Source organism: Suncus etruscus, chromosome 11 (assembly GCF_024139225.1).
Source record: "Suncus etruscus isolate mSunEtr1 chromosome 11, mSunEtr1.pri.cur, whole genome shotgun sequence".
Classification (NCBI taxonomy): domain Eukaryota; kingdom Metazoa; phylum Chordata; class Mammalia; order Eulipotyphla; family Soricidae; genus Suncus; species Suncus etruscus.
In genome coordinates, this window is record NC_064858.1 from 77,078,700 (window position 1) to 77,093,438 (window position 14,739).

At 44.5% G+C, this 14,739-nt stretch overlaps 2 protein-coding genes across 2 annotated transcripts in view; both read left to right on the forward strand.

The window, feature by feature from the left end:
• The window catches only part of TMPRSS12 (transmembrane serine protease 12), a 60,458-nt gene extending 59,194 nt beyond the window's left edge, over positions 1 to 1,264 (forward strand). The window contains exon 6 of the mRNA XM_049782967.1: positions 953 to 1,264. Within this exon, the coding sequence (XP_049638924.1) occupies positions 953 to 1,264 (312 nt within the window). The remainder of the gene's footprint in view (positions 1 to 952) is intronic.
• SLC4A8 (solute carrier family 4 member 8) overlaps positions 1 to 14,739 on the forward strand; it is an 829,308-nt gene that overhangs the window by 7,069 nt on the left and 807,500 nt on the right. The gene's annotated exons all lie outside the window — the stretch shown is intronic.

Here is a 14,739-nt window from a genome sequence, read left to right on the forward strand (position 1 = left end):
GGTTTCAGTCATGTAAAGAACACCACCCATCACCAGTGCAACATTCCCATCACCAATGTCCCAAATCTCCCTCCTCCCCACCCAACCCCCACCTGTACTCTAGACAGGCTTTCTATTTCCCTCGTACATTCTCATTTTTAGGATAGTTCAAAACGTAGTTATTTCTCTAACTAAACTCCCTGTTTGTGGTGAGCTTCACGAGGTGAGCTGTAACTCCCAGCTCTTTCTCTTTTGTGTCTGAAAGTTATTGCTAGAATGTCTTTCATTTTTCTTAAAAACCATAGATGAGTGAAGCCATTCTGCGTTTTTCTCTCTCTGACTTATTTCACTCAGCATAATAGATTCCATGTACATCCATGTATAGAAAAATTTAATGACTTCATCTCTCCTGACAGCTGCATAATATTCCATTGTGTATATGTACCACAGTTTCTTTAGCCATTCATCTGTTGAAGGGTATCTTGGCTGTTTCCAGAGTCTTGCGTGGTAAATAGTGCTGCAATGAATATATGTGTAAGGAAGGGATTTTTGTATTGTATTTTTGTGTTCTTAGGGTATATTCCTAGGAGTGGTATAGCTAGGTCGTATGGGAGCTCGATTTCCAGTTTTTGGAAGAATTTCCATATCGCTTTCCATAAAGGTTGAACTAGACAGCATCACACCAGCAACAAAACAAATTCACAGGGCTTCAACACTCTCACAGGAGCCCATGGTGCCACTCTCATTCAAGACACAGAAGATAACAAATCAATAGATCAGAACTAAAATCAAGTGGACCAGCAGGTAGAGCCAGAAGACAAGAATTCTCAACCAGAACCTAAATCAAATACACCAGATAGCACAAAGCTTAAGCAGCAAAGACGCTTAACAGAGCAGCGTGACAGTAGCAGAAGTAGGTATCCAGTGTTAAGTATGCACACACCAACAGTCTCCTCACTATTCGCCTCATCAGCCCTCCCTGGAAGCTTCCAAGCAGACGGAGAGGAATACTAGACCGATCAGAGATAATCTCTCTGATCTTCTAAAAGGGGGTGTCATCCAGTGCATCCGCTATCGACCACCGCGCTGCCAGAGTGAGGGACTAAAGCACCTCCAAGTGCGACGGACCAAGGGAAGAAAGGTCGTAAACTCCCAACCCTCCGACAAGCCTCGGGGCCAAACCAAGGTTGGATGGGAGGGTACCCCAAAGTCTTCCCACAAGTCTCAGAAATCGTCCTTTCTTGTTCAGATTGACACCAAGACCTCTATATCTATCCCAGAATAGCCCCAGATGTTGGACACAGGTTCAAAATAGTGAGAGTGGTTCGTAAGTTCAGACAAAGACAGAAGAATGCAAAACACAGAGACGGTTTTTATTGACTTAGCTAGCTGTACCTAAAAATACGATTCCAGGTTGCTGGAGAGATAGTACAATGTGCTCATGAATTTTTACTTATAGTTGTGTTTGGGGACTATGTTGGAAATGAGATCAAATCCAGGTTGGTCACATTCAAGGCAAACAGCTTGCCTGCTGTATTATTGCTATGTTTAATTTTAATTATAAAACTCTTTACAGCTCATGCCACTGCTCCTGCCCCTTAATTTTTCTTAATATTTTAATAGAATTACCATGAGGTGCATAATTACAAAGTTTTTCATAATTGGGTTTCAGTCATACAATTTTCTAGCACCAATCTCTTCACTACATATTTCTCACATCCATTATCACCAGTTTCTCTTCTGTCCTCCCCTCCAACCTGCCTCACTGCAGATATTTTTCTTTTTTGTCTTTTTTTGCTTTTTGGGTAACACCTGGTAACATTCAGGGGTGACTCAGAAATCGCTCCTGGCTTGGGAGGACCATTTGGGACTCCGGGGGATCGAACCATGGTCCATCCTTGGTTAATGCTTGCAAGGCAAATGCCCTACTGCTTGTGCCACTGCTCTAGCCCCTGAAGACATTTTTCTTCTCCTTCATTAACATACTGTAAACCACAGTGTCAAAAAGGAAAGCAGAGAGAGAAATAATCTGCCTGTTCCAGAGGCAGGCAGGGGCTGGGTGGGAGAAAACCTTGGGACACTGGTGGCAGAAAAGTACACTGGTAAATGTTGGAATACGTTCTATAACAGACACTCCTCATGAACAATTTTTTAACTACAGTGCTCAAATAAATAAACATAGTAATTAATAAAACATTAAAAAGATAACACTCTAAGGAGGTTTTACTCCATTGATATTGATTTATAGCAAATCCATGTTATGTATTCAATTAATAAAAGTGTAATGGTCTGTTTTCAAACAAACTAACAGTTGGAATAAAGGCAAAAATCATATGATTTTATGATATGATATGATATAGGTTTTGGACCAGAAAAATAATCATGATTATTATATCAATAGATTAGAGAAAGCACTTGACACTTATGACAGGGCTAGAAGGAACACATTTCAATATAATAAAAGCATTGTTTTGTGCATTTGTAATATTAAATCTGAATTTAAATTTAGTAACCATTATATTATATTTAGTATAAATTAATATTTTTTTTTTGGTTTTTGGGCCACACCCATTTGACGTTCAGGGGTTACTCCTGGCTATGTGCTCAGAAATCGCCCCTGGCTTGGGGGGACCATATGGGACGCCGGGGGATCGAACCGCGGTCCTTCCTTGGCTAGCGCTTGCAAGGCAGACAGACACCTTACCTCCAGCGCGACCTACCCGGCCCCTAAATTAATATTTAATATCATACTCAGTGATAAAACCTGAAAATCTTTCCTTTAAAGTCAAGACAAGATTGTGTACTCTCACAACTTCGATTTTATTTAATATTATAGCTCTTAAAATTTGAAAAAACAAGAACTAAAAATCATTCAAGAACAAAACAAAAAAATCATTCAAGAACAAAACAAAAAAACCTAAAAAACAAAAGCATCATTCAAATTGGAAACGAAGTGACATAATTACTTTTAAGTGATATATATGTGCATATATCGTGATAATTAAATATAAAAATCCTTAAAAACCATACTGAATAACTATTAGAAACAATAAATGAACACAGAAAACTGAGAAGCTGCAGTTAAACAAAACCTTTTTTTTTTTTTTTTGGTTTTTGTGTCACACCTGGCAGAGCTCGGGTTACTCCTAGATCTACACTCAGAAATCGCTCCTGGCAGGCTCGGGGGACCATATGGGATGCCAGGATTTGAACCACAGTCCTTCTGCATGAAAGGCAAATGCCTTACCTCCATGCTATCTCTCTGGCCCACAAAATTGGTATTTAAAAAAAATCAATTTAAATGAGGGAGCAGAGCTGTAGCACAGCAGGTAGGGCATTTGCCTGGAATGGCAGCTTGTTAGGCTACACCTTATTTTAACCTAAAACCTATTCTATTCCTGGTTCCTTTGTGTGTTTGTTTACAACTTAAATGTATACTAAACCAGAGATTGTCTTACTTGTAAACCTGGGTAAGACTGGCTCAGGAGGGCTCCCTGTGTGTGACACCAGGCGGGGAAAATCCGCGAAAGTACACCGGCCCAGTGGGGCTCAGCTGTGAAAGACTGTGAGTGTGACCTGTCTATGTCTGTCTACTGTCCTCTTGCGTGAAACTCTTGCGAGTGGGGCAAAAAGAGCCTCCAGAAACCTCGCTCGCCCAGACGCCATTTTCAGGGAGGGACTTCAGAGCATAAAAACCGGCTAACCTTTGCAAAAGCTGGCTCCCTGTGTGTGACACCAGGCGGGGAAAATCCGCGAAAGTACACCGGCCCAGTGGGGCTCAGCTGTGAAAGACTGTGAGTGTGACCTGTCTATGTCTGTCTACTGTCCTCTTGCGTGAAACTCTTGCGAGTGGGGCAAAAAGAGCCTCCAGAAACCTCGCTCGCCCAGACGCCATTTTCAGGGAGGGACTTCAGAGCATAAAAACCGGCTAACCTTTGCAAAAGCTGGCTCCCTGTGTGTGACACCAGGCGGGGAAAATCCGCGAAAGTACACCGGCCCAGTGGGGCTCAGCTGTGAAAGACTGTGAGTGTGACCTGTCTATGTCTGTCTACTGTCCTCTTGCGTGAAACTCTTGCGAGTGGGGCAAAAAGAGCCTCCAGAAACCTCGCTCGCCCAGACGCCATTTTCAGGGAGGGACTTCAGAGCATAAAAACCGGCTAACCTTTGCAAAAGCTGGCTCCCTGTGTGTGACACCAGGCGGGGAAAATCCGCGAAAGTACACCGGCCCAGTGGGGCTCAGCTGTGAAAGACTGTGAGTGTGACCTGTCTATGTCTGTCTACTGTCCTCTTGCGTGAAACTCTTGCGAGTGGGGCAAAAAGAGCCTCCAGAAACCTCGCTCGCCCAGACGCCATTTTCAGGGAGGGACTTCAGAGCATAAAAACCGGCTAACCTTTGCAAAAGCTGGCTCCCTGTGTGTGACACCAGGCGGGGAAAATCCGCGAAAGTACACCGGCCCAGTGGGGCTCAGCTGTGAAAGACTGTGAGTGTGACCTGTCTATGTCTGTCTACTGTCCTCTTGCGTGAAACTCTTGCGAGTGGGGCAAAAAGAGCCTCCAGAAACCTCGCTCGCCCAGACGCCATTTTCAGGGAGGGACTTCAGAGCATAAAAACCGGCTAACCTTTGCAAAAGCTGGCTCCCTGTGTGTGACACCAGGCGGGGAAAATCCACGAAAGTACACCGGCCCAGTGGGGCTCAGCTGTGAAAGACTGTGAGTGTGACCTGTCTATGTCTGTCTACTGTCCTCTTGCGTGAAACTCTTGCGAGTGGGGCAAAAAGAGCCTCCAGAAACCTCGCTCGCCCAGACGCCATTTTCAGGGAGGGACTTCAGAGCATAAAAACCGGCTAACCTTTGCAAAAGCTGGCTCCCTGTGTGTGACACCAGGCGGGGAAAATCCGCGAAAGTACACCGGCCCAGTGGGGCTCAGCTGTGAAAGACTGTGAGTGTGACCTGTCTATGTCTGTCTACTGTCCTCTTGCGTGAAACTCTTGCGAGTGGGGCAAAAAGAGCCTCCAGAAACCTCGCTCGCCCAGACGTCATTTTCAGGGAGGGACTTCAGAGCATAAAAACCGGCTAACCTTTGCAAAAGCTGGCTCCCTGTGTGTGACACCAGGCGGGGAAAATCCGCGAAAGTACACCGGCCCAGTGGGGCTCAGCTGTGAAAGACTGTGAGTGTGACCTGTCTATGTCTGTCTACTGTCCTCTTGCGTGAAACTCTTGCGAGTGGGGCAAAAAGAGCCTCCAGAAACCTCGCTCGCCCAGACGCCATTTTCAGGGAGGGACTTCAGAGCATAAAAACCGGCTAACCTTTGCAAAAGCTGGCTCCCTGTGTGTGACACCAGGCGGGGAAAATCCGCGAAAGTACACCGGCCCAGTGGGGCTCAGCTGTGAAAGACTGTGAGTGTGACCTGTCTATGTCTGTCTACTGTCCTCTTGCGTGAAACTCTTGCGAGTGGGGCAAAAAGAGCCTCCAGAAACCTCGCTCGCCCAGACGCCATTTTCAGGGAGGGACTTCAGAGCATAAAAACCGGCTAACCTTTGCAAAAGCTGGCTCCCTGTGTGTGACACCAGGCGGGGAAAATCCACGAAAGTACACCGGCCCAGTGGGGCTCAGCTGTGAAAGACTGTGAGTGTGACCTGTCTATGTCTGTCTACTGTCCTCTTGCGTGAAACTCTTGCGAGTGGGGCAAAAAGAGCCTCCAGAAACCTCGCTCGCCCAGACGCCATTTTCAGGGAGGGACTTCAGAGCATAAAAACCGGCTAACCTTTGCAAAAGCTGGCTCCCTGTGTGTGACACCAGGCGGGGAAAATCCGCGAAAGTACACCGGCCCAGTGGGGCTCAGCTGTGAAAGACTGTGAGTGTGACCTGTCTATGTCTGTCTACTGTCCTCTTGCGTGAAACTCTTGCGAGTGGGGCAAAAAGAGCCTCCAGAAACCTCGCTCGCCCAGACGCCATTTTCAGGGAGGGACTTCAGAGCATAAAAACCGGCTAACCTTTGCAAAAGCTGGCTCCCTGTGTGTGACACCAGGCGGGGAAAATCCGCGAAAGTACACCGGCCCAGTGGGGCTCAGCTGTGAAAGACTGTGAGTGTGACCTGTCTATGTCTGTCTACTGTCCTCTTGCGTGAAACTCTTGCGAGTGGGGCAAAAAGAGCCTCCAGAAACCTCGCTCGCCCAGACGCCATTTTCAGGGAGGGACTTCAGAGCATAAAAACCGGCTAACCTTTGCAAAAGCTGGCTCCCTGTGTGTGACACCAGGCGGGGAAAATCCGCGAAAGTACACCGGCCCAGTGGGGCTCAGCTGTGAAAGACTGTGAGTGTGACCTGTCTATGTCTGTCTACTGTCCTCTTGCGTGAAACTCTTGCGAGTGGGGCAAAAAGAGCCTCCAGAAACCTCGCTCGCCCAGACACCATTTTCAGGGAGGGACTTCAGAGCATAAAAACCGGCTAACCTTTGCAAAAGCTGGCTCCCTGTGTGTGACACCAGGCGGGGAAAATCCGCGAAAGTACACCGGCCCAGTGGGGCTCAGCTGTGAAAGACTGTGAGTGTGACCTGTCTATGTCTGTCTACTGTCCTCTTGCGTGAAACTCTTGCGAGTGGGGCAAAAAGAGCCTCCAGAAACCTCGCTCGCCCAGACGCCATTTTCAGGGAGGGACTTCAGAGCATAAAAACCGGCTAACCTTTGCAAAAGCTGGCTCCCTGTGTGTGACACCAGGCGGGGAAAATCCGCGAAAGTACACCGGCCCAGTGGGGCTCAGCTGTGAAAGACTGTGAGTGTGACCTGTCTATGTCTGTCTACTGTCCTCTTGCGTGAAACTCTTGCGAGTGGGGCAAAAAGAGCCTCCAGAAACCTCGCTCGCCCAGACGCCATTTTCAGGGAGGGACTTCAGAGCATAAAAACCGGCTAACCTTTGCAAAAGCTGGCTCCCTGTGTGTGACACCAGGCGGGGAAAATCCGCGAAAGTACACCGGCCCAGTGGGGCTCAGCTGTGAAAGACTGTGAGTGTGACCTGTCTATGTCTGTCTACTGTCCTCTTGCGTGAAACTCTTGCGAGTGGGGCAAAAAGAGCCTCCAGAAACCTCGCTCGCCCAGACGCCATTTTCAGGGAGGGACTTCAGAGCATAAAAACCGGCTAACCTTTGCAAAAGCTGGCTCCCTGTGTGTGACACCAGGCGGGGAAAATCCGCGAAAGTACACCGGCCCAGTGGGGCTCAGCTGTGAAAGACTGTGAGTGTGACCTGTCTATGTCTGTCTACTGTCCTCTTGCGTGAAACTCTTGCGAGTGGGGCAAAAAGAGCCTCCAGAAACCTCGCTCGCCCAGACGCCATTTTCAGGGAGGGACTTCAGAGCATAAAAACCGGCTAACCTTTGCAAAAGCTGGCTCCCTGTGTGTGACACCAGGCGGGGAAAATCCGCGAAAGTACACCGGCCCAGTGGGGCTCAGCTGTGAAAGACTGTGAGTGTGACCTGTCTATGTCTGTCTACTGTCCTCTTGCGTGAAACTCTTGCGAGTGGGGCAAAAAGAGCCTCCAGAAACCTCGCTCGCCCAGACGCCATTTTCAGGGAGGGACTTCAGAGCATAAAAACCGGCTAACCTTTGCAAAAGCTGGCTCCCTGTGTGTGACACCAGGCGGGGAAAATCCGCGAAAGTACACCGGCCCAGTGGGGCTCAGCTGTGAAAGACTGTGAGTGTGACCTGTCTATGTCTGTCTACTGTCCTCTTGCGTGAAACTCTTGCGAGTGGGGCAAAAAGAGCCTCCAGAAACCTCGCTCGCCCAGACGCCATTTTCAGGGAGGGACTTCAGAGCATAAAAACCGGCTAACCTTTGCAAAAGCTGGCTCCCTGTGTGTGACACCAGGCGGGGAAAATCCGCGAAAGTACACCGGCCCAGTGGGGCTCAGCTGTGAAAGACTGTGAGTGTGACCTGTCTATGTCTGTCTACTGTCCTCTTGCGTGAAACTCTTGCGAGTGGGGCAAAAAGAGCCTCCAGAAACCTCGCTCGCCCAGACGCCATTTTCAGGGAGGGACTTCAGAGCATAAAAACCGGCTAACCTTTGCAAAAGCTGGCTCCCTGTGTGTGACACCAGGCGGGGAAAATCCGCGAAAGTACACCGGCCCAGTTGGGCTCAGCTGTGAAAGACTGTGAGTGTGACCTGTCTATGTCTGTCTACTGTCCTCTTGCGTGAAACTCTTGCGAGTGGGGCAAAAAGAGGCTCAGAGGAGCACGCCTGCTCTGCTTCGCTACGCGGCCGTGCACTCTTTCTAAGGAAAGAACTCCATTGCAACAAGAAGGAAAAATCACACTAAGAACGGCGCTATATCACAGAAGCAAACATTTCTCTCTGGACTGTCTTCTCTGTTGCATGCTCGGGCCTAAGATTTGACCCAGTGTGAGGCTTCATCCACGGAGGACTCCCCTCCCTTAGAGCAAGTCAGCCCATCCAGAAAGGGAGGAGCCAGAGGAGTGTGCTGCCTACATCATATAGACAATGAATACCACTACAACACGTAGAAAAACCCACAATACAAGTGTGACAATGGGGAAACAATGCAGGCCAGCATCAGACATAGAGAATGAAGATGACAATTCTGAGGACCAGATAATGACTGAACAACTAATCAACCTCTCAGATAAGGACTTTAGACTAGCAATATGGAAGGTGCTCAAAAGACTCCAAGAAACCATGGATTGAGTTGAACAGAACACTAATAAGAACCAAGAAAATATGAAGGCAGAAATGACAAAACTCCAAACTGAAATAACATGTCAACTAACAGGACTGAAAAAGTCAGTAAACGAAGTGAATGACAAAATGGATAAGCTCTGGGACAGGGTATCAGAAGCTGAGAATAGACTTGGTGCTGTGGAAGATGAGATACATAACAATTCCATACAGCAGGAGAGATTGGACAAAAAACTTAAAGCAAATGAGCAGACAATGGAAAAATTAGTCAAAGAATGGGAACAGACGAAAATAGAAGTCTATGATAAGATCAACAGAAACAACTTAAGAATCATTGGAGTCCCAGAGACCCAGGAAGAAAATTTCCAGGAAGAATCAATGGTCAAGAACATCATTAAAGAGAAACTTCCAGAGCTAAAGAATATATGTGATCAAATCCTGCATGCCCGAAGAGTACCAACCAAAAGAGACCCCAGAAAAACCACCCCAAGACACATCCTAGTCACAATGACAAATCCCACAGATAGAGACAGAATTCTGAAAACAGCAAGATCAAAAGGGGAAATCATGTTCAAGCAAGCTTCCCTGAGATTTACAGCAGACCTGTCACCAGAAACGCTCAATGCCAGAAAGCAGTGGTGGGATATTGTGACAAGACTGAATGAAATGAATGCTTCACCCAGAATACTATACCCAGCAAAACTCACTTTCCGGTTTGATGGAAGAATACATGGTTTCACAGACAAAAAACAGCTCAGAAACTTCACAGACACAAAACCAGTCTTAAGAGAAAAACTGAAAGACCTAATCTAAGACAAGACTACCCAAAAGACACACCAAATTTTGAAATAAAGATGGCGTTAAATCCCAGGACAATTCTTTCTCTCAACGTCAATGGACTAAATGCACCAGTTAAGAGACACAGAGTGGCTAAATGGATCAAAAAACTCAATCCAACCTTCTGCTGCCTACAAGAAACGCACCTGAATAGTCAGAACAAACATAGACTCAAAATAAAAGGCTGGAGAAAAGTTATCCAAGCAAACAACACCCATAAAAAAGCTGGAGTGGCCATACTAATATCAGATAATGCAAACTTTATACTCAGGAAGGTTGTAAGGGACAAAGACGGACATTTTATATTAATCAAGGGGTACGTAGAGCAGGAAGAATTCACTCTCCTAAACATATATGCACCGAATGAGGGGCCAGCAAAATATTTAATACAACTGTTGACAAATCTGAAAAATAATATCAACAACAACACAATAATTGTGGGGGACCTTAACACGGCTTTGTCAACACTGGACAGGTCAACCAGACTGAAACCCAACAAGAATATACTAGACCTGAGGAGAGAAATGGAAGAAAGAGGCCTAGTGGATATATATAGGACACTCCATCCCCAGAAACCTGGATACACATTCTTCTCCAATGTACATGGGACATTCTCCAGGATAGACTACATGCTGGCACATAAAACATACCTCCATAAGATCAAGAGGATAGAAATTTTGCAGACTACCTTCGCTGACCACAAGGCTCTGAAATTATTTGTGAACTCCAAAGGGACTCAGAAGAAACACTTTAACACCTGGAAGTTAAACAGCCTCATGCTCAATAACCAGTGGGTCCGAGATGAAATCAAGGAGGAAATCAAAAGGTTCCTGGAAACAAATGACAATAAAGACACAAACTCTCAGAACTTATGGGACACAGCAAAAGCAGTACTGAGAGGAAAATTTATAGCTTTGCAAGCACACATCAGGAAGGAAGAAGGAGCTTACCTGAGTAGCTTAATGACACAGCTAATAGAACTAGAAAATGCTCAACAAAAGGACCCAAGAATAGGAAGACAGAAGGAAATAACAAAGCTGAGAGCAGAAATCAACGAAGTGGAAACTCAAAAAACAATCCGAAAGATCAACGAAAGCAGAAGTTGGTTCTTTGAAAAAATAAACAAGATTGATAGACCACTGGCAAACCTAACAAAGAAAGAGAGAGAGAGAAACTTGATAACTCGTATCAGGAATGAAAAAGGAGAGATCACTACTGATATGAGAGAGATTCAAAGGGTAATCAGAAACTACTTTGAAAAACTCTACGCCACTAAAAATGAGAACCTGGAAGAAATGGATAAATTCTTGGACTCTTATAATCTTCCACGGTTGAAGGAAGAAGATGTAGCATATCTAAACACCCCCATCACCATTGATGAAATTAAAACAGTAATCAAATGTCTGCCGAAAAACAAAAGCCCAGGTCCAGATGGATTCACTAATGAATTCTATCAAACTTTCCAAGAGGAACTACTGCCAATTTTGGCAAGACTCTTTCATGAAATTGAACAAACAGAAACACTTCCAAATAGCTTTTATGAAGCCAACATCACCTTGATACCTAAACCAGACAGAGACGCTACCAAAAAAGAAAATTACAGACCAATATCACTGATGAATGCAGATGCAAAGATCCTCAACAAAATCCTGGCAAATAGGATTCAATGCCTCGTTAAGAAGATCATCCACTACGATCAAGTAGGTTTCATCCCAGGAATGCAAGGCTGGTTTAACATCCGTAAATCTATCAACATAATACACAACATCAATAACAAGAAAAATAAAAACCACATGATCATATCAATAGATGCAGAGAAAGCATTTGATAAGGTCCAACACCCATTCTTGATCAAAACTCTCAGCAAGATGGGAATGGAGGGAACCTTTCTCAATATAGTGAAGGCCATCTACCACAAGCCAGTGGCAAATATTATCCTCAATGGAGAAAAACTGAAAGCCTTCCCTCTAAATTCTGGCACAAGACAAGGCTGTCCTCTCTCACCACTCCTATTCAACATAGCACTGGAAGTACTTGCTATAGCGATTAGGCAAGAAAAGGATATCAAGGGAATCCAGATAGGAAAGGAAGAAGTCAAGCTCTCACTGTTTGCAGATGACATGATACTCTACTTAGAAAACCCTAAAGACTCTATCAAAAAGCTTCTAGAAACAATAGACTCATATAGCAAGGTGGCAGGCTACAAAATTAACACACAAAAATCAATGGCCTTTCTATATACCAATAGTAATAAGGATGAAATGGACATTAAGAAAACAACCCCATTCACAATAGTACCACACAAACTCAAATATCTTGGAATCAACTTGACTAAATATGTGAAGGACCTATACAAAGAAAACTATAAAACTCTGCTCCAAGAAATAAGAGAGGACACACGGAAATGGAAACACATACCCTGCTCATGGATTGGCAGGATTAACATCATCAAAATGTCAATACTCCCCAAGGCATTATACAGATTTAATGCCATCCCTCTAAAGATACCCATGACATTCTTCAAAGAAGTGGATCAGACACTTTTGAAATTCATTTGGAACAATAAACACCCTCGAATAGCTAAAGCAATCATTGGGAAAAAGAATATGAGAGGAATTACTTTTCCCAACTTTAAACTGTACTACAAAGCAACAATTATCAAAACAGCATGGTATTGGAATAAGGATAGGTCCTCAGATCAGTGGAATAGGCTTGAATACTCAGAAAATGTTCCCCAGAGATACAACCATCTAATTTTTGATAAAGGAGCAGGAAATCCTAAATGGAGCAGGGAAAGCCTCTTCAACAAGTGGTGTTGGCACAATTGGATAGCCACTTGCAAAAAATTAAACTTAGACCCCCAGCTAACATCATGTACAAAGGTAAAATCCAAATGGATTAAAGACCTCGATATCAACCCCAAAACCATAAGATATATAGAACAGCACATAGGCAAAACACTACAGGACATTACAGGCATCTTCAAGGAGGAAACTGCACTCTCCAAGCAAGTGAAAGCAGAGATTAACAGATGGGAATATATTAAGCTGAGAAGCTTCTGCACCTCAAAGGAAATAGTGCCCAGGATACAAGAGCCACCCACTGAGTGGGAGAAACTATTCACCCAATACCCATCAGATAAGGGGCTAATCTCCAAAATATACAAGGCACTGACAGAACTTTACAAGAAAAAAACATCTAACCCCATCAAAAAATGGGGAGAAGAAATGAACAGACACTTTGACAAAGAAGAAATACGCATGGCCAAAAGACACATGAAAAAATGTTCCACATCGGCTTGGCAGACACTTGGGGGCCTCCCCAGGCACCCCCTGACGGCTTGCCTCGGCTGAGGTGAGTGTTTGGGGGCCGGAGCGCGGCCGCTCCGCTGCGCTTCGCGGCCGCGCACTCCACCTCGCCAATGAGTACCACCACAACACGTAGAAAAACCCACAGCGTAAGCGAGACAATGGGGAGACTACGCAGACCAACTTCAACCATAGAGAATGAAGATGGAAACTCTGATGACCCAACAACGACCAACTACCTAAGCAGTCTTTCAGAAATGGAGTTTAGAGACGAAATATGGAGGTTGCTAACAGATATCAAAGAAAGTATAAATCAGAGCACTAATAAAAATCAAGAGAATATGAAGATAGAAATCAGAAAACTCCAAACTGAAATATCAGATCAGATAACAGGTCTGAAAAACTCAATAGACGAATTGAAGAACATAATGGATGAGTTTTCCAACAGGTTAACAGCAGCTGAGGATAGAATTAGTGCTTTAGAAGACGAGATGCATAACAACTTTACACAGCAGAAGAGATTAGAAAAAAGCCTCAAATCAAATGATCAGACAATGGAAAATTTACTCAAAGAATATGAGAAGATGAAAATAGAAGTCTTTGATAAGCTCAACAGAAACAACTTCAGAATCATTGGAGTTCCAGAGACCCAAGAAGAAAATCTTCAGGAAGAATCAATGGTTAAGAACATCATCACAGAGAAACTACCAGAGCTAAAGAAAACATGTGACCAAATCCTGCATGCCCGAAGAGTACCAGCTAAAAAAGACCCCAGTAGAAACACCCCAAGACACATCCTAGTCACCATGATGAAACCCACCGATAGAGATAGAATACTGCAAGCAGCAAGATCAAAAAGGGAAATTACATTCCACGGAGCATCCTTGAAATTTACAGCAGACCTGTCACCAGAAACACTCAAGGCCAGAAGGCAGTGGTGGGACGTAGTGGCAAAACTCAATGAAATAAATGCTTCGCCAAGAATATTGCACCCAGCAAAACTAAGTTTCAGGTTTGACGGATGTATACACGGCTTCACAGATAAACAACAGCTCAAAATCTTTGCAGACTCAAAACCAGCCTTAAAAGAAAAACTGAAAGATCTACTCTAAAAACAAGACAGAACAAAAAACACACCAAACTTCTACACAAAGATGGCAATAAATCCCATGACAATTATTTCTCTCAATGTCAATGGACTAAATGCACCAGTTAAGAGGCACAGAGTGGCGAAATGGATCAAAAAACTGAAGCCAACCTTCTGCTGTCTACAAGAAACTCACCTGAATAGTCAGAATAAACATAGACTCAAAATCAAAGGCTGGAGGAAAATCATTCAAGCAAACAACACCCTTAAAAAAGCGGGGGTGGCCATACTAATATCAGATGACACAAACTTTATACTCAGAAAAGTTGTAAGGGACAAAGATGGATATTATGTACTAATCAAGGGATTTGTACAGCAAGAAGAAATCACTCTCCTAAACATATACGCACCGAATGAGGGTCCAGCAAAGTATTTAATACAATTGTTGACAAATCTGAAGAAGGATATCAATAATAACACAATAATTGTGGGAGACCTCAACACAGGCTTGTCAACACTTGATAGGTCAACCAAATGGAAACCCAACAAAAATATACTAGACCTGCAAAGAGAAATGGATGAAAGAGGCCTAGTAGATATATATAGGGCACTCTATCCTCAGAAACCTGGATACACATTCTTTTCCAATGTACATGGATCATTCTCCAGGATAGATCATGTGCTGGCACATAAAACATACCTCCATAAAATAAAAAAGATAGACATTTTGCAGGCTGCCTTTGCTGACCACAAGGCTCTGAAGTTAGATGTGAACTGCAAAGGGACACAGAAGAAAAAAATTAACACCTGGAAGTTAAACAGCCTCATACTCAATAACCAG